General features: G+C 44.3%; 1 protein-coding gene across 4 annotated transcripts in view; it reads right to left on the reverse strand.

The window, feature by feature from the left end:
- Positions 1–333: 333 nt before the first annotated feature.
- The window catches only part of adgrd1 (adhesion G protein-coupled receptor D1), a 28417-nt gene continuing 8271 nt past the window's right edge, over positions 334–20479 (reverse strand). For all 4 annotated transcript variants that reach the window (XM_046386728.1, XM_046386729.1, XM_046386730.1 and 1 more), the window contains 14 exons: positions 19237–19312; positions 17747–17888; positions 7852–7925; positions 7256–7379; positions 5313–5416; positions 5004–5115; positions 4437–4590; positions 2902–2968; positions 2655–2721; positions 2434–2525; positions 2210–2336; positions 2082–2123; positions 1871–1963; positions 334–1790 (listed from right to left, as the gene is read on the reverse strand). In XM_046386728.1, coding sequence (XP_046242684.1) covers positions 1695–1790; positions 1871–1963; positions 2082–2123; positions 2210–2336; positions 2434–2525; positions 2655–2721; positions 2902–2968; positions 4437–4590; positions 5004–5115; positions 5313–5416; positions 7256–7379; positions 7852–7925; positions 17747–17888; positions 19237–19312 — 1370 coding nt within the window. In that variant the 3' untranslated portion in view covers positions 334–1694. The remainder of the gene's footprint in view (positions 1791–1870; positions 1964–2081; positions 2124–2209; positions 2337–2433; positions 2526–2654; positions 2722–2901; positions 2969–4436; positions 4591–5003; positions 5116–5312; positions 5417–7255; positions 7380–7851; positions 7926–17746; positions 17889–19236; positions 19313–20479) is intronic.

The raw sequence follows: 20479 nt of genomic DNA on the forward strand, positions 1-20479 counted from the left end.
TTTGTTTGTTTTAAAAAACGTAAGCAGACTCTGTCGGTCTGTTCAAATGAACTTATTCCCAGGAAGAGCCGTATTTTGAGGCACCTGAATGGCTAGTTAGCCAGCTAGCTTAGCTCAACTGAACTTCATTTATGTAGCACCTCTCGTTCAAAACACGAAGCCCAAAGCGAATAGCTAATACACATGGTGATATTATTAATGCGCCCCGCAGTCATACTTTAATGCAATGCAGTTCACAGGCACACACGTCCGAGTGTCCACGACTTGTACTGGCCCACAAGCAACATACATGTGAGCATAATGGTGACAATTATGTGATAAAGATGACACTGGTTTCTTGTCATAAACCTTTTATAATAAAGATAATTGGAAGCACAAACTGTAGTACCATAAGACAACAATCATTTAAGGCCATACATGCATGGAAATAATGAAATATTCAACTTTAAATTGGACATGGAAAATGAGCGCAGAGTGACTTACAGTAAATCCTGCTTTCTAATCTTCACTTAATGTTGGTACAGTGTAGGATCAATGACATCAATATCTCTCTCCATTCTCACAGTATTTTAAGTAAAAAAAGCAACAAACCTATCAAGTCCCTCTGTTGTACAACATATTTCATATTTTAGTGTACAAAAAAACAAACATATGAAAATGCAAAGGAAATTAGAAACAGAAATAGCTAAAGACACCATAAAACTTCACAGAGTCGTGTCCAAAACAGGACCAGTATTCACTGTTCTCAGAAAAGCATAACATGGTGCAGCTTACTCAGACGGGAGGTACAGCAGATACACCAGTCAGTTTATTTCAAGAGAGGAAACACCCAGACAGACACAGAATTTAACGCCAGGACGTACTGATGGCTGAGCTGTGACGCTCTGCAGAAGACACGAATCACAAAATAAATAAATACATTAGGTCAGAATCACTTAGGGTCTAATTCACTGCTACGCTGCTGGTTGTTGTGTTGTGCCATCCGTCACACTGGATTAAAGCCGTACGAATCGGGTGAAGTTCATTCAGCTAAAATATGCATTTCATTTTTCGCGAAGCTGATGTTAACAGCTGGCGAATCCATCGTTGAATCCATTGTGGATCCTTCCAAACATTGCTTTACTTTTCCTTTTTGTGTCCAGGTTTTTGTGTTTGTACCCAACCACAACCTGAAAAACGTATTGCCTTAATTTTAAAGGTACTTTTTCTGCCAGTCAAGCCGATGTAAATGTGCTTTACATTTTATTGTGTGAGACTAAATACATGTCAGAACACACCTCTGTGATTTAAAGGCATATTCTGGCATTTTGGGAAATACGCTTATTGACTTCACCAGAGAGGACTTAGGACTTTATTTTGGAAAAAAAAAACACGCAACAGACAAAGTGCAAGACCCTGAACTACACGCATGGATCCGTCACTTCACTGACCGCCTCAGAAATCCCTGCTCTCGTCTTTGGGAACACAATATGATTTTAAAGAGACAATAAGAAGGCACAGTCCTCAGAGTCTGTTTGTCTTTAACAGTGAAGCCATTACATGTCACCTCCTTTGGTATCACTTTCACTTGAGCGGATGAGTGTCCAATTCATTACGTAACAAAGTGGGATAATACTCTGGCCAGTGTTTGTCATACTACGCTCGTGAGCTTCAGATTGCTCTCCGGCCACCGTCAGAAGTGACCCGGCGTGGTTCTACACGGCGGAGAGGTCGATGCGATTGGCTGAGTTGGTGCTTTTGTCCCACGTGTTCATCTTGGTGGGAGTCACGCCCTCCTTGTTTCCATTCATCTAGAGGACGGGAAGGAGAAGGTTAGAACGACTCGGCATGCTCGTTTTGCTTTTCACAAATCCTCAGCAGCAGCACTCACGATGTCAGAGTTGAACGGCTTCACGTTGATGTTTCGGATGGAGCTGCTGGTGAGAGACCACACTTTGGTTTTGTGTTTGAAAGCAGCTCTGACCTGCAGAAAGACGTGAGAAGAGACAACGGTGACAAATCAAGGAAATCCCTTCTGTTTGTTTTGTGTGTGGCAACAACGTGGCAAATCAAACATTAAAACACACTGTTTATCTCCGCACCTCAGAGTTGAGAAGACAGTGAAACAGGAAGACAAAGAACCCCTGACGAAAAGGAAGAACACGTAAACTTTAGCAGATTTTTCACAAATAGCTGAAAACATTTTGCAAAGGAAAAGGGAGGAACTTACTTGTAACGAGTTGAATACAGCGAAGATATACAGGAAGGGCAAAGAGTGTGTGTTGACAGCAAGAACGCCAAAGATCCAGGAGATGCCGAGTATGGGCAGCAGCACAGCCACTGCCTTTGCAGTCAGCCTGGAAACAAAGCAAGAGACAATCACGCTCATATGAGCAGCCTTTAATAAGAGAGCAAGATTCAACAATTAAAAGGGCAAAAAACAAATAATCTCACTTGACTGCATTGGCATCTCCATGAACCTTGTAACTCTCTCCGCCGATGCGCGATATGATCCTGGTCACGGATATCAGAATGCCAATGTTCACCTGGAAAGCAGTGACGCAGAGCAGAAAACAAGTTTACAGTGAAGACAAATTAAATTGTAGCTCAAATTATGTGACAAACTGTTTAAAAAACAAAGAAAAGACAAATGTTAATTGTGGCAAACTCCTCACCACAATGACAAAGAGAGCTGGTGCCACAAACGCCCAGATGGCTCCGTTCTTCAGAGACAGCCAACAGCTGAGAAAACAAGGACAGAAAGTCTCAGTGTGCTCCCTTCCAGCTGCCATAAAGCTGTGGTGCCAATGTGGAGTTAAGCCAAAAGCTTCTGAATAACATTAACGGTTCCAGTTTCTTCCACAGGTGATGTGACGCTTATGCAAAGCCACCAAGCTTTAATATAGCGCAGGTTGTACTTACTTGTCAACTTCGCCATAACTGTCCAGAGCTGACGTCATGGTCACCACACAGATCACCAGAGGAGAGCCTGATAGTAAACAAAGAAGTTAAATGCTAAATGTTACACATGGGGCAGAAATGTCAGCCTGCTACAGGACCAACCAGGAATTACCAATGAAGTATCATGCCTACATACTCTATATAGACAAAAGTATTGGGACACAGCTCTTTGTTATTGGGTCCAGGTGTGGTTTGGGCCTGTTCCTCAGGGTTTGGGTTCGGCCCCTGACTTCCAGTGAAGGGAAATCTTAAAGCTTCAGCATACCAAGACATTTTGGACAATGCTATGCTTCCAACTTTGTGGCAACAGTTTGTTGACGGCCCTTTTCTATTCCAGTGTTTATGAGCTGTACTGCAGACAGCCACCAGGGGGCGATCAAGATGGTTTGGCTTCATTTTAAAGAATGTGCTCCACGTTTATATACGTCAAACATCAAAACCGGCGAGTGCTGTCTTTTTCTCATTGCACAAGTGGCCAACTGAAGCTCCACTGCTGTCGCCTGCTCGCTTGTATGTGCGTCATAGCGTGCGTGTCACAAACAAGACTGGCACCCGCTCTTAAAAACATTGCTCCGTAGCGCCACCTGTGGTCACAAACTAAACGGGACACCTTTAATGCTGGACCCGAGACTCGGATTAGATCAGCACAAATGGAATCGGCAGCGAATCATTTCATAACAACCCAGTGAACCTAAAGGCCACAGACATGCAGGCTAAGACAGGCCAAACCGTGACTAAAACAGAATTCATGTGCTATTTTAACCTCCACAGCCTGGTCCGAGCAGCCGCGTGCCCGTTAAGTGCTGTGACACCGTCCAACAGAGTAAACTCCACCCACGGCTGCACCTGTCTTTGGAAACACTTTTAAACCCAGTCGTGGTTTCATTCGTCTGCCCTTCTGCTAATTGCTCATTTCCCTGAAAATAACTGAAAACAACCCTGTAGTACAGGACCTCCTTAAAAGGAGGAAATGAAAGCTAAAGTAGTCAACAGCTTTTATCACAGGTAATAGCCGCAGCAGTTAATTACAAAATGAGCATTTATGTTTTATGCATAGCAGCTATACATGTAACTGTCAGAGTCTCCAGCACAAAAATTTCAAGTTGGCCTCACGAGATGAAAAATTACTCTGGCCAGAAGAAAGGAAGTAATAAAAAAGGGAACGTTTTTCCACTAATGGGTTCAGCATGTGAAGGAGAGACTGTGCATTCCTCAGCAGCCAAAGACGGCATACGTATGTCCCAGATTCTTTTCATCTGTCCGTCAAACGCCGGTTCACCGACATCAGGAGAGGCGACTGTTACACTGGAATGTGACTCAGAGCAGATTTATTCAGCAGGGTCAGAGCAATTTACCACATTCGGCTGCTAGAAAGTCCAAAATATCAGTCATAGTCACAGCACTGGGGTGGCGCTAGGTGGACGCAGGACGCTGGCTGAAATAAGAACGACGTAACGACATGGAAACAAACGGGTTAACCGCGGATCCTGACCCACCCCAGCCGATGCCGTAGTAGTAGAAGTGTTTGCTGCCCTCTGAGCCGAACACCTTCACCACCATGCTGTACAGGTGGAGGCCCTCCACCAGCATCCAGGCGAAGGCGCTCAGGAAGAAGAAGTGAAGCAGGACGGCCATCACCTTACAAGGCAGCTGGGGGACAAAATCAGACGTTTACCATCAAATCGTTCTCGTATTTTCGTATTATTTATGTCTGCGTTGATGTTATGTTGCTATGTTATTCACTAAATCATACTCATCACCATCACAGTTTTTCTTTATAGTCTTCATTACTGCAATCATTGTTCCAAGCCTTAAATCATCATCAGCAACATACTGTGTACTCATTATACCAGAATTTCAAACTCTGATATTAAAAAAAACTATCCGTGATGATATTTATTCCAACACCTGCACACGGTGCTCATGCAGAGAAAGTCACTGAACACAACACATCTGTAATAATTTTAAAATCTACGCTGGTTCGGATTGTAAATCTGACTGTAGATCTGTTTTTCTGAACTACTTTTGACTTCCGCTGAATGAGGACCTTGCTGTGGACCCACCGTGCCCGGGTCGAAGCGAGCGCTGATGAGCAGTAAGATCTCAGCCACCAGGATGGCGAAGGACAGGTTGGCGTGGATGTGGTAGCGCTGGTTCCGGATGGTGCTCACTGATCTGCAGAGCAGCAGGAGGACCACAGCGTGTATCATCAGTGGGATAACAAGGACATGGAGCGTGCACACGATAGGATTTATGAAACCAAACATACAGTATACAGATAATAAAGAGAGCATAAAGAGTTGGTGTTGAGTGATTAAGACTGTGGTGTGTTCCATTAAAACTTGTAAGCTGACTAAACTGGTCATACTCACGACAGAACAGCGAAAGTGACCAGAGTGATGGCAAGACAGAAGATGGATATTGAACAGCCAACATAACCGATGGTTGATAGTGCCACCTTGTGGCCAGTCGTGAGCTGTGCAGAGAGACACATCATCATGAGTGAACCACAAGACTACATTAATATTTTACCTGCATGTTGTTTTCATTCCAACTCAAAGGGGTTTACGATGTAGAGTTTATGATGGTGAACTGAACCCAATACTGACTCTTATTTGTGTTTTTACTCTGCAAGACTCCCATAAAGTGAACATGTCCAGCTATTCACATATGTGTGCATTTTGCTTTAAGTGTTTTTGAGGTTTTTCTCGTGTTTGGAGCCACCAAAAATACAGTCAAACATGTGTTTTTATACGATTTAGGGATAAACAAATTTGTACATTGTCCAAAGACTGACATAGATGACTGTGTTTTTGCATATGCACGTGTCTTATGGCTTACGACCCGGTGCATTGATGTTGTTTTGGAGCTTGGGCTATTTTTGATCCTCCATTAACAGTCTTCACATGCACCTTGTCATTATGAGCACAGAGGAGTCTCAGCCTTCCAGAAAAGGAATACGTGGGATGTTCCCTCGCAGCTGAGGGATGAGGCAGCCCACTAATTAGAGACTGGCTGAGGGAAAGTATAGCATCAAATAGACTTCTGCTCCTTAAATACAGCGCCGGTCCTCTTAGCTCCATTTTTCTATTAAAAGAAGCCATGGTGGATGCTGACCATACTCCAGTGGCACATATTCTTGGATAACAAAGAGTGTGGTGACAACGCGCACAGGTTTGGACAGTGTTCAGGGGGAATTCAATGGTCCCAGATGTTTTAAAGGGACGGTTTTTGGTCTCTTGAAAGACTGTGGACCACTGACCTGTGCAGAAACCCCAAAAGAACCATACTTAATCATGGTTGTCCAAAGTACTTCTGTACAAAAACCACCAGTGAAACCGGCATTGTGAGTGTGTAGGTCTGCTTACAACTGCCTGAGACGGTGGAACGATAAGCTGCCCAGAGGCTGAAGTGGGGGCTTCTGGTTGGTGGGTTACTGTGTGGTAAACCTCTGTTTCCTGTCCAATTATGTTCCTACAAGTCTACTTCTTTTGTGACAAAGACACTGAGGGAGGGGCACACTTTAAAGTACGACTGGCTCCAATGTCCCTACCAGAGAATAAATGGAAAGTTCTGAGGTCAAAATCATCACCAGGCAGCGTTTCACAGCAGACATGTTGACATGTCAGAGCAGGAAAAGTGCAGGTGCAAAACATCGCCACCCTGGAAGTTTTACAAGAACTCAAGACTCAAAGATGGCACCCATTCAGATGAGTAAAAATTAGCCAAAGCTTTCCATGTTTGTCCATGCTCTGTCCATACATTGGACTGACAACACACATGCTTTTCAAAGCTCTGCAGAAGTTCAAGAAGTATAAAAATATCTTAAATCAAAATTCCATAAGCGATATTATACAAGATGGCTGAATTTCATGCTTATGAAATTCAGCCATCTTGTATAAAATACTTTACTTTTCCTACTGTGACACGCCAAACTGTCTTCTGTGAGAAAGACTGATGTCAAACCTTTCAGATTTCACCTCCTGGTGTGAGGACTGCCGTTCTGAAGCCTCGAGTTTGGCTGCAGGCTAACGTGCTGGACAACAGGCGCAGATATGAAGTGCGATACTCATTTTGGAGCACATGTTTCCGGTGAATTTAAAATTTACTGTCCTTGTAACTCTTTTTTAGGCTCCACCAACCCCTGAGGAAATATCTGTGGCTTTAGCCAACAAATACTCAAATGACAAATATGCTACGTTTGCTGTGTGGTCCTGGGCAGGGAGCATACAGTCCATTTATCAGGGCTAGGATCCATCGCTAATAGAGCAACAACGAAGAAGAGACTTTTTAAAGCACAGCTAAAATGTCATACCTTTAAAGGCACCACTTGCATAAGGATGGCAAAGTTGGTGAGGTGGTTGCACAAACACACAGAGTACGTCATGTTTCCATCCGAGCGCACACATCCTTCGTTGGACCAGATTCCCTCATTTGAACTGAAAAGGATGACAGTTTGGTATTATTTACACCGAACTTATGCTCAAGAGATATATTAATATAAAGGCCCTAGCATGAAAAACAAGTATACAAGTAAAATAATTGACATGGGTTTTATAGGAGCTGGCACGAATCACTCAACATGATCCACTTGTGGGAGGCTTTGTTGAATGTACCAGGGCAATCTGACAGGACGAGCCAATAATTTCTCTTGAGCTTCAGGGCAAAGGGGAGTAAGGAGAGGAAACCTCTGAATCCAACTAAAACACACTCCCTTTTCAAATGATTCATGCAATCTAAAGAGTGTTTTGGCCCCATTTATCAGATCACCATATTTTGTTTTACTGTTGCTCACACTGGATGGTTTTGATCTGAAAGAGAAAAGGGAAATAAGCCTTTCCCAAATCATTTCTCACGATCTGAAACCTTAAAGACGCGAGGAAAGAATATCCAAAAAGAACACACACCCACCTGTAGTCCAAGAAGGCGCAGTAGAGGAAGACTTTATTGCTCTGATTTAGTACTTGCTCTTGCTGTTCTTTAGTCTGAAAAAGAAAAGCAAAATAAAACTGAGCTCTTTAACAGCGGAAGAAAAATATGTGATATAGGAAAACATTTGGTCTCGGATTGTACTGGCTCACTGAGCTTTGTTTTGTTGTCTCAAAACTCAGAGAAATGGGAAATGGTTTGGAAAATGTCCTTTGATCAAGAAGAGGTGGAAAATTTTAGACACAAATTAGCAGAATTCTTTCCTTAACGCTGTTTCCTTCCATCCATATGCTCAGCAGAAGCATCTCGGCGATATTATGGAGGACCATGAGTGTCACAGAAGTTATGACAAAACTTTTCGTTTTAATAACTAATCTAAGAAAAAATAAAACAGGCATTAACAAATTTGTCGATCTATAAATAAACAGACACGTAATTCATTATTCATTATTTTTATGGGAGAAAAAAAAAGACAACTACGAGAAGAATTTACAAATAAAGTATTTATCCATCAATGAGTAGTTCAGACTGTGGCTACAAATGATGTTACCGGAAACAAGATGGCTGTGCTCGCATCCGGGATAGTCTTCTCGGTGCCTAAACATTATTGAAAAAGATAGCTGGTGTATGAAGTAGGTGTGGCTCTCTAACCAATCAGAGAGCTTGTTGCATTGTTTTGCGAAATGAAAAACTAAATGGGAAAGGAAAATTGTCCTTTTAAATGCCTGATTAATCTGTTTTCTTTATTCAATTTGTTGTTGTTTTTGTATTTATCTTTTTCATCATTCAGCAAACAAATATGTTGATTCCAGTTATTAATTAATGAAAAGCTTTACTTTTGTTTCTCTGACACTTTTGTTACTCCGTATGATGTATTAGAAGTGTTAAGGCTAAAAAGTAGTTTTCTTTTGTATCTTGAGAGGAGTGAACCACTTTTTAAATTCTGCTTCAGATACAAAATAGAAACGCTTTACTGGTTTTTGTACATCAGAGGACTTTAAAGAGGCGTGAGATCAGGCTGAAGGACACACAAGACACAGATCGTCGCTAAGCAAAGGCGGTTATTACACTGAGCGAAAATCCCGACTGTCTTCAAGAATCTTATTGGATTATAGCTCACTTTTTCCGTGTCATTCCTTACTGTGAGATTTGGAGTCTGCAGAGACAGTGAGCTAATGGCTACAGTGCAAGAATGCAATAATTGGGTCTTGGCCCTGGTTTCAGGTCAAACCACTACCCTCCTCAGTCTGTCATCGGAAGAAAACAACACTTTCACCGGCTGGTTGGGTGTACACCGCGAGCCTGCACACCTCTCCTCATTCCCGAGTCTCCACTCTCAGACCGAGCGAGTGTATGATTAGATGGACTGCGTCTGCACTGTTTCCTCCTGGAAAAAGTGAGAGCGAGAGTGAAGCTGACAGTCAGGCTGTCTCTTTCCTGGCCCATAGGCTCAGCGAATCATATTACAAAGCACAGCACAATACGTTGACTTCATTGTGTAGCCAAATCGCTGCTCTCATTCTGTCTGTTTCGCACATGCAGCTCTTTAGTCATCATGTATCGTGACCCTGGAGGTGGATGCCATTGATAGACATGCGTGCGGCCCATTAGGAGCAGAGAGCACAACGGGTCCAAGAGCCATGAGAGCGCCGTGAACGCACCCCGTCACCACAAACCGGCCGCCAGATTCGAGGAGCTCCAAGCAAGTCCGTGGGTGAATTTACTGCTCCCCTGTGGGCTCTAAAAACTCACATCTCTTGTTGGGTGTAAATGAAAGCAGATGGAAGAGAAACAAACTGTAATTTGCACACTGTAAGCCTTGCTTTACAGTGCCATATTTGCTCTCTACGATCACTGAACCCTTCATGTGTCTGTGCAATGAAGGAAAACTAATTACCCCCATTAAGTATAAAATGCAAACCCTGCCTCATGGGGATCAGACCAGGCGAAGGCTAACTCACACACACTGACTAACTCACGTACGAGGAGCGCTGCTTGGCTATGCTTCCTCTCTAGCAACTGTCTGTTTGTGGTAAATCCGGCGCGTGTTTTCCAGTTGATATCTGAGGAGAGGTGCAGCAACCTGAAAGTCACTGGTGAGTGTTAAAACGCATTTGGAGATCTGGCCGAGCTTTGTGCGCAAGCCGTTGTTCCCTCGGTGCCCCGAGGCCTCAGCCACCAGCCAAGACTGGAGCTGGTGCTCCAAATCTTTATTAACAACAGAAGGACAGCAAACGGGCCAGCCTTGGAAATCACTTGGAGCCCCTTCAGGAGAACAGACGCAAAGAGGAGGAGAGGAAGAAGAGAGTGAAACATGACAGGAGAGTGATGCAGAGTGACAGGCTGATAAAGGAGAAGATAAATTAAGGTGTTTCTGGTGCTTCGGCTCCACCTCCACGGCACAGAAACTGTCAGAAAATCCTTAATCTCCACATTCAGCAGCAGCTGTCGGTGGTGGAAGAAGCATTTAGATCCCTAACATGCACTGAAGTATGAGTGCAAAAGTGTAAAAATACCTCATTACAAGAAAAGCTCCTGCGTTCATATCACAAAAGTGCACTTAGAGCATCAAAGTGTTCACTCTGTACAAAGATTTTACACACAAGACTTCCTGCAGAGACAAACGTGAGGGGCTGATGATTAGAAGAAAACAGAAACTTCTGTTCTGCTCTAATAAAAGATTATCTTATTTTAAATTCAAATTCATTTCTTCTCTAAGCTTTGCTTTTATTCATGAAATACTGCAACAGTTATTTCAAAGAGTGTCCGTCAGTCTTTGGTGGGACTCACAGACACGTGAATCAAGAGCCACGCAAACTAAACGCTGTCTTCTTTAAGAATACTCAAGTAAAGTACAAGTATTTTCAAACTACAAACTACAGTAAATTCCACCACAGGCAGCTGTGGAAGATTTCTGGGTTGTGCCGACTCGACTTTTAGTTGAAACAGCTGCAGAGGGATAAAAGCACTGTAAATCATGAGGCAACTCTTCTGGAGGGAACAAACTTCTTCGCTGCCATGTCATCATCATAACATACCTGCAACACGATCGACGTGATGATGTATTATGATGACAACACACCCCCTACCAGCCACAATCACAGCCATCTTTGAACAAAAGGCCTCCAACTCCAGCAACCACCCAAACCCAAACCAAACTCGTCTTTCTGATGTTTCAGGACCGCGTCTGTTGGGAAAAACGGCGAGGGATGAAAATAAACACCCTCATGCATCACGGCAGCACATAAGTCGGAGACGACACACAGAACCCGGCAATTTGTATAAATACAAGCTCGTCTCTCAGACCTCCCCAGGCTGGCAGGGTTGGCCTGGCCTGTGGTCGAGCTCGCTGACAGCACACGTCTCTGCAGGACGTCGGGCAACTCGACGCCAATTTAAATCTTAGCTTTTGACAGCAAGGCGCTAATAAAGAAAAGATGGAGAAAGCTCCTCGATTCAACAGTCAGTTCCAACCAGACGACAGAGCCAGCAGTGAAACAACACAAAGACTTTGAGTTATGTGAGTAAAGCAGCATGAAGCCTCTGATTTATCATTTACTCATTTTGTATTTCACACTACGTAAACTGTTGCTGATATCTGGAAGTTTCCCTATGATATGCTATAGCATGCTGTAAACAAATGTTAACAAAAAAAAATCATGTTTCAGTGGACAATAAAACTAATCAAAGAAGTTTTGATTGTGAAAATATGAAACGTTCGTGGAGGTTCGTTCCTTTAACAAAGAGAAGCTTTTGGTTCATTTACTTTTTTCTCTCCAGAGTTTGATATGAGTTTGACACGCTGCAGAAAGAGCCTGTGAGCGGACTTGAATAAACACACACACACACACACACACACACACATTCCACCATGCACTGGCACAACAATATGCAGCCACAGGAGCACAGCAGTCTAAATACAGGCTTTGCTTGTGCTAAATTTAAAAAGCAGCAAAAAATAAAAAGACACAACAATGTGAGTGAATAAGTAAGCGATCTTCTCCCTCAAACTTTCCAAATATTTGAGAGCACACAGGGCCAGGGTGTAATTTGGACTACACTTTATGCATTTGGTATAGATATCAGCTTTTACTGTGCAGCTGCCAGCGAAGCCCACAACAGCACAGAAACTCATCAGTCACAGTTTACACGAAGGCGAAACGTCATTTAAAAGGTTCTCCTGTTTCTGTGGAGGTGCACAGTACGTGAACGTGTTCAGGCACGAGTGAACGGAAAGGCTGGCTGACATGTTGCCAGCTTTGACAATGGCTAAATTGTTCTGCATAACAACAGAGGGGCCATACATGCATTTCTCAAGAGCTGCATTGACTGTTAAATTTAGGCAGGAAAGGAAACGCTTTATTACAGTATGTCTGGGAAAAGCGCACCAAGGTGTGGTGTAACTCAAAACCAACCACGGCTGGGAAAAAAAGGCCAAAAACCTGCCCTCTGAAGCACCTTAAGGTCGACCCATTAAAGCATCACGCCGACGCGCCCTGCGGCTCTGACGGAGCGCAGATCTCGGCGTCGTTGTGACGGCTCAAGCTTTACAAGCTGATCCACATTCAGCAAGCGAGCGCAGCAACAATCGGAATCCATGCAGCAAAACACAACTGGCCCTGAGTGAGATCATGCTGTCGGGGGAAATGTAATAAGACGTGCAGCTGTGGCCTCAACAGCCAGGCGTGCTGATAGGTATGCAGGGTGTGAGGAAAACTGGGGACAATTAAACAAGCCGGCAAGACAGAGTTGTTTTTGATAACGTTGACGGAGACACCGTACTGTACAGAATCAACAAACACCACACGTGTCCGTTTGGAGCTAAGCTCACGTGACAACGGGAGAGGTTCTCCACGCATGAATTCACGAGTTCAGCTCCCACAGGCCTTCATACGCAACGCTGCTCGGGCCTCACACTGCAGGAACAACATGTTAGTATGCATGAGGCGCTCAGAAGTTCCAATGTGAGAAACACATGGGATGAAACGCCGCGATTAGCCGATGCTGTGAGAGTAGGATGGAGAACCTGTGTGAATGATACGGCCTGTAATGAGCGGCCATCATTAGGGCTGAAAATAGCCGTGCCTTTCCTCTCTGGCCTTGTGTCTGTGGAGCAGAAAGCAGCCTGTTTTTGACCTTTTGCCTGCTTGTTGGATTTTGGATTCGATCCTGCTCCCTTTGGACCGGTTTGCTGCTGCTGGACTTCTGCCTTCTGGTTTTGACTCTCGCTATCCCGGAAGCTTTCTGCGTCTTGATTTTAGAATCAAATTATTGAACATGACCAGCTGCCTCAAAAGTTTGCATTTGGGTCCTTCCTTCCTTACTCTGCTCGCACCAGTCGTGGCATCCTTTTCTGTTGATTGACTAATCATTTCAGCACACTCGTTCTGTTCTGTGTTTCCCAGCAGCAGAACACACAACAATAACTCCTAATGATGTAATTAATTAAAGCAGTGCAACCTTAACCTGAATAATCAGCAGAAACTGCAGGGAAAATCCAGCCCCAGTTGTTTTTAAAAGCTTCTCACGCCAAAGAAACCAGACTTTTTGAGGTTTTGAAATTCTTTCTGAAAATTATTTCACAAACTCTAAATCCTTTTGTTTCTCCCTTGTGCTGCCATGGAGACACTCGTGTGGACTGAATCAGCAGCAGGACCTGAGGCCCCACTCTGATCGCTGAGAGGTGGTGGTCACGGCGAGGGAGGGGTGCGAAATGGGAGGAGCCCCGAGGAGAGAGAGAGAGACTCTAAATCTTTTGGCAAGAGAGGACCAGCAATAGCCAGACCTCCATCTGTGATTGATCAGTATGTTGGCTCACACAGCTTGTGTTTGTGTGTGTTGGTGTAAGGATGGGTGTGGGCGTTTGAGTCGGAGGAGAGATTTTGCCCACAAGGTTTAAGCTGGGCGTGTACTGGGAGTTATAAAAAGACTGGCAATAAAGAGTGATTATTATTGTGGCAGAAAGGGCCGATAGCAGCATACACAACTAAACAGTTAAGAGTGTGAGTGTCACACAGTGTTTGCCTGTCGAAGCTGCTGGACGACTAATCCCTCATTTTCCACACGTAAGGGAAGCTCCAACAAGCCTACAAGTCTGTGGGAACACAAAGCGCCCATCCCCTGTGACCCGACTTCTTCACTCTGAACCCGCAAAACCCCCTTTCAAGTTCTGTAATATTTTGGGTGGGAACTGACGGATGCAGCTCAATGGAAACCTTAGTCACTAACAGGTTTTTTTTTGTTTTTTTTTTTGGAGAATATTTGAACTTTGTTGATATCAGTCGATGATCCTGTTGCCTTCAGTCTTTCGCCAAATAAGTCGTGCTTTTATTCAGTGTGTGCAGGAAAGAAAATGTTTCATGGAACAGATCGCCAAAAGCTGAACACTGACGCAAAATCAGGTGAACTTTCTTTCTCTACAGAACATTTCCAGAGCTTCGCAGCAAAACAGTGTTTCTGTGGTCTTGTTTTAGAATGTGAAAATAAACAACCAACAAATAAATAAATGGATAAATCCAATAAAATAAACATAAAGCGTCTCCATGCGGCTCATCTGGCATGAACCTCATCAAGCCCTGAGATCCCAAAATGTTTTGAAGAGACATTACAGACGTTTAAGCAGGGCAGGTATAAGGTGAAACTCAAAAAGGTAAATAAATATGTACGTGTACATACAGCACAAATGGACGACCAGTCATCTTCATCCACGCACATATCAGAGGCCTTAACTTCTGTACAAAGTGAAGCACCACCTCTGAGCTCCACTCTTCTCCAGCTGATGGATCACATAAGGTGTCACCTGTGTTAGACCATCTCTTTGCCTCTGCCAGTCTGGAACAGCCCTGAAGTCACATGACCACATGCACAACCCCCCGCCCCCATCCTTTTAGTTCAGTGCGAGTCGTGGGACGTTGACGATTTGTGCTTCTCCGTGAACTGAGGGACAGACGGAGACCATCAGCACTCCTCCGGCGCCGCCGCCCGGTTTCATCCTGCGCCTTGGCTCTTATTAAGGAGCCGCCAAACTAACACGCTGCTTTATAAGCCAGTAAAGTCAGGCCCTCTTGTCAAAATCTGTTTTTTAAATCCTCTCAGTTTTGACCCCACAAACCGACTTTGCTCATGAAATCAATCTTTCCATTCTTCACTTCATGCCATCAGTGCGATGCTTTGGCAGAAGAAGAGGACGAGAAGGGGGCGTCGGCCGTTTTATGTACGTACTAATGTTTAACTGCAGACCCCAGTTCCTCCCGGCCTCCCTTCCCCTCCCTTCTTCTCCCCTCTCAAACCGAAGCCGAGTCAGACAGCTGTAATAAATCACCGATGGAGCCAGGGTCCAATCAACACTGCGGCCAAATGGTGTGAGAAAGCATGTGGGCCTCCAGCAGCCTTGATAACACCTTGTCTGGGTATCAAACCCGCTCCGCTGCGCCACATGACGTACGATGGCGGCTCCTCAGCTCTGACTGAGTCAGCTGGGAATGGCATGACCTCACCGGGCCGTTTCACAGGGCATCAGTCACGACCGCAAGGTCGCTGAGACGCCAAGCACATTTGACCTCCAGTGAGCGGTAGCTGCCTTTGCACAAGGTTATTTACGAGTCCATCAATCCACAGTGCATGACGTTTTATCGTGGCAGGTGTCCGATAGTGAAAATGGATGAGATTTGGGTCTGAGCCACGACAACAGGTGGAAGTTTGTGGCGTAGCAGAGATGGTGAACAGGCCTCATAGTAACCACGACAGCATGAAGAGACAGATGAGGGGAGCTGACACAATCAATCGCCCCGCTAGCTTTTAATGAAGTCACTGGGTGCTTGTCCACTCTCCGAGAGGCCAGCTGCAAATCTCGCCCACTGAACCGGTGCCATGAAAGGACATCTTTGAGGTCTAACTTGTGCAGACAGTAAAGAGCAACATAAACAACGACGGGAAAGGTCTGCCACATACTGCGAGAGGCGCCCGCCCTGCCTCCAAGCTGGGGACGTGATAAGTATCCAGCAGCTGCCAAACACATTAAAACTCCAAAAATAGTCACTTTTTGAGTAAATCCAACTGCAGTTATAGCAAAACAACCCTTTCTCTGCACACGACCTCAGCCAAAAGTGCCGAGCGCCAAATTACGATTCAGCTCCTAAATATAAATCATCGACCGAGCTATGAGGCATAAGTGAAGCTGTAAAGTGTTGGCATGGCGCGTTCCAATCAGTATGCATTAGTAATAAGTATAACAGCTTACTTGTAATGGGGTCAAGGGGAAGGAATGCAACAAACCTGATTTATTCTTACATCAGAGGTAAAGGCAATCAAACCTAAAATAGAAACACCTTGACTCAACAGACAGCAGAGCTGCTGAGCATCTCCAGCACTCCCATAACAAAGGAGATCATAAGCCCTCTCCCATGGTGTCCGCTAAAACAAACACAGTAATCACCGTCACAGGAACCAGGCCAGATAATTGCAGCATAAACATTTATTTCACCAGGGAAAATGAAGGCAAACAAAGCAATATTGCCATGGTTTCATCAATTGCACGGGTTTCACATGTGCTCTTCAAAAGAGGGAAGAGAAAAAAAGGTACTGGTGAATCAGTTCAGTACAAAGTCAAAGTCAGTTCCTGTAGGATTAAACAGAAATACATTGTTGGAGGCTTAGACAAACCGCTTTTGTCAACTGTCTTGTTAATGCTATTGTATGATGATGATGAGCCTAATATTCCACTTCATTTATTATTTTATCCAAAGATGCCACACGTGTTCAGGCATACAAAACAGTTTCTAATGGCTGACATGATTGATGCAGAAAAAAAAGCTCTAATTACCACATTAAAATCCACCTCCTCCTTCCTTCTCCTGAACACATGAATTTACAAATATTTTTCATTTCATTTAACTGCTGCACATCTGCAACATGTCTCTTGTCTCACTGTGAAGTCCATTCTCAGTGTCGGTGCACCCGATTGGCTGACAGACTATTTGTGATGTCACAGGTCATGCTCATAGGCCTCTTAAAATCAGATTTTCAACATAAAGAGAATTTATACTTTGAGAAATGCGTGTGAAAAGAGTCTCATAGTGAAAGACATCATCCTGCAGGGTGAAGCTCACATTCAACGGGAAGGAAAACACCTTTCAGACTGGAGGAGGACTTGAAAACAGCGACTGTGTACAGTTGCACCCGATAATTTCCACCTGTAGTCCCTGGGCATGTGTACACTTCATTGACATAATATGTTTAGATGAAAATATTAGCTTCAAATTGTGTCAATGTGCAAAACATTAAAAACTACCTGCGGTTGTGAAGGGCACCGTCACATCTCTGCCTTTACAGGCAAACAAACTAATGCAATACACATTTTTGAGTTAATTTTCATGATGAGTTTCAACTGCATTTCCCATGGAAAGCTGGCACAGCCCCTGCCATAAAGCAGCAAAGAAATGTTCTTCATAAAAGAAAGTTATTGTTCCTCTCAAAGCGCCCTGAGCCTGCAGTTCAAAAAAGTCCATAATCAGTTCGCTTTCTGGAAGCCACATGCTCCACGAGGAAAAATTTAGGCAGCCTAATGAAAACCAAAATAGGCTTTGCTCTCTGCACTGCACCGGCCTCAGTCAGTGATAGACACTCATCTTCTTACATAAGAGAATGCCAGAAATAGAGCTGATAGATTTCATATGGGGCGGGGGGTCTGTCTACCGAGCCACAGGCAAACCGTGGCCCCTACTTCCTCTGATAAGGTGGGTGTCCCACACCCAACAACTGTGCCTGCCAACGGGAAAAACACTCCAATTTCCCAGCCTGACTCACACAGCAAGGAACAGACTGACAAAAACATGAGTCAAATGAGAAGAAAGTGGGACATTGTAAGGTCGACTCCTACCAAGACGTGGGTCAGGACAATCTTGATGAGTGGAGCTCCAGAGAGGTTGACCGCCAGGGCCGGTAGAGGCTCCACCTTCAGAGAGATGAGACAGCTCGCTACCTGGATCTTGTGATCCTTGAAATCAGAAGCTTCATTAATCCTGAGGGACAGAAAAGACAGAGACGCAGAACATGTAAGAAAAGCAGCGTGACAAGAAGACGCAGACGCAGAATTAAGAGATACAGATTAAAGTACAAAATAATGAGACAGAAAAAACAGACAGACCAGACAAAAACACTCACATCAACACACGAGTGCTACACAAGGGCCTCAGAGCGACGGCGTTTCAGTGGGGCTTTAATCATCCCTCTTTACAATCAATCACACTGACAACCAGCAGGACTGCATCAACAGATTTTAAAGGCGACTCGACATGTGACATCGTCTCTCCTAATACAGAGGGGACACTCTGACCCACAGAGAAGTCAGGCGGCGGGTGGGACATATCGGAAACAATCACCAAATGTACCGTTGCCTCTTTTACATTGTGTACTTCAACTTCTGTGAAGTACAAAGACGGAAAAACAAGTTGCTCAATCACTATTATGTCAGGTTTGGTAAACATTTCAGCATGAGTGGAACAAGCTGGTCCAGAGATGAGACATTTACTGGTGGTGGTAGTGGGGGGGTGGGGGTGGATGTAGCGCTAATAGCAGGGTGTATCAGTCAGTGGAGGTTGAGTGGTGAGATAAGAGATAGGCAGGAGGACAGATAAGGCTCTGGCCCCAGGCATCAGCCGTTCTGTGGCTCAGGAAGCAGGGGCGCCTCAGCTCGAGTCGACCTGATTCCCCACACAGGGAGTACAAAGAGACAAGTCTGATTCTTGCTGTTGTCGAACTCATATTTGATTAAAGCTTGAGCTGATAACATGAAAATGACAGAAAATAGTGAGATTTTGAAAGCATGCGAATTAAAAAAAAAAAGAAAAATTCATCCCCTCTCTTCAGCCGTCCCTCCAAAGTCACCATGTGGGACGTTTGGGACACTCCACCAGCTCCTTTAGCTTTTCTTTAGTTTATAAAATATATAAATAAACAAGTCTGTTACATGAAACAATCGGGTAGAACATCTCAGTCACTGAAAAGGCCACCCAGCAGTCACTGCTCAGTGGTATGAGTGTTAGCTAACCTTATCCAAAGACCTCATGTCTCATTCACATGTAAGAAAACACTAGCAAACGTAGCATGCCAAGCTACGTAGGCAGGTGTGAATGCAGGCATGCAGGTAGGCCATTCAATCACTTCATTGGGCCGAATAAAACGAAATGAAACAAGATTTTCGACAAGTACAACAGAAAAAAACAAACATCATCAGCTTTAATTAACAATTTTACAATATATTTTACTGGATATGCCAAAAGCTAATCGGTATGTTTAGACTGGCCTGGATTTCAAAGGCGTGATCAGTTTGTCTGACTTTTCACACTGGTCGTTATCGCCCCATCTTACCTGGTCTTGACAGGGCTGATCTCTTTGTAGTAGCTGTGCATGTTGTGGTAGAAGAGGCCAACGATGGTGGTTTGAGCTGAGGACGGAAAAGAAAACATACAGTAGCTGATCAGTGGGCTGGGAATGTAAAGCAGTGCTGCTAAAATGCTCACAACGAAGGGAAGTTAATTAACGCTGCCTTGCTGCCGCTCGCTGGCACAGGCAGGCTAATAGGACAGCTGTATACTCGCACAAGTGTGAAAGGGAGAGGGCCATGTGTATGCTGGGAAATCTTATGAAACCTCTACATGACTTCACCGGGAGAGCGGGAGGTCTGGTCCCCCTCCCCTAATCTGACCTATCATGCAGTTCGGTCCCACCTCAATACTGTAAGATAAACAATGAAATAGGAGGAAGCCCATAATGGTGCTGTTCCTCCTTTCAAAGGCCCTCGACCTGGGCCCCGCTGACTGCGACACAAACAAAAGCCTGCTGATGTCAAACAAATGTGCAGAGTACAGTATATGTTACAGGAGGGTTTTTAACTTTCCAAGAAGTAATGACGACATAATACCCCCCCAGCAAGTCCCACAGGAGAAGTCAGGGTGGCCAGTTTGCTTGTACAACTACAGAAGAGAGCGAGTAAGGAAAAATAAAATAAAGCATCCAAACACAGCAATGTGTAGCGTGCTCTGTACTTAATTAGGATATAAAACCTCCCCCCGTCGGGGCGGCCAGGTATTCAGAGTTATGAGTTCATTTGGTTGCGGCTCTAATGTGTCGAGCGATATTCTGTTTCTGATAACAGTCCTTTAACGAATTATTAAAACACTGATTTTATGGCAACACAGAGCACATAGCGGCCAGGTGGAGCCAAGGGAATCTGACCTGAACACAAAGTCAAACAAACAAGAGTTTTAATGCCCACCGTAATTACTGCCCTCCCTCACTCCGCTATGTGAGTCCATTAGTTTTAATGACACAGCAAAGTGGAGAAAAAGTGCTCTTTCTCACTCCTTCTCTCTCTCTCATTCTTTCTGCTTCGAATAAAAGGGTAACTGCCAACATTAAAGTCATAGCTGGATTTCTACGGTGCACCATAAAGTCACACAAAAGCTCTCATGGCACTCCTGTCCCACACTGTATGTTAGTTAGAGGTCTTAAATCTCAGCATAATAAATTACGGGCCAATAACAAGAACCTCCCAGCTGGACAATTTTCTCTTGGCAGAACTGGAGCAGGACTAATGTGCAGTGTTCACACT

The sequence above is a fragment of the Scatophagus argus genome, chromosome 4, assembly GCF_020382885.2.
Source record: "Scatophagus argus isolate fScaArg1 chromosome 4, fScaArg1.pri, whole genome shotgun sequence".
Taxonomy (NCBI): Eukaryota; Metazoa; Chordata; class Actinopteri; family Scatophagidae; genus Scatophagus; species Scatophagus argus.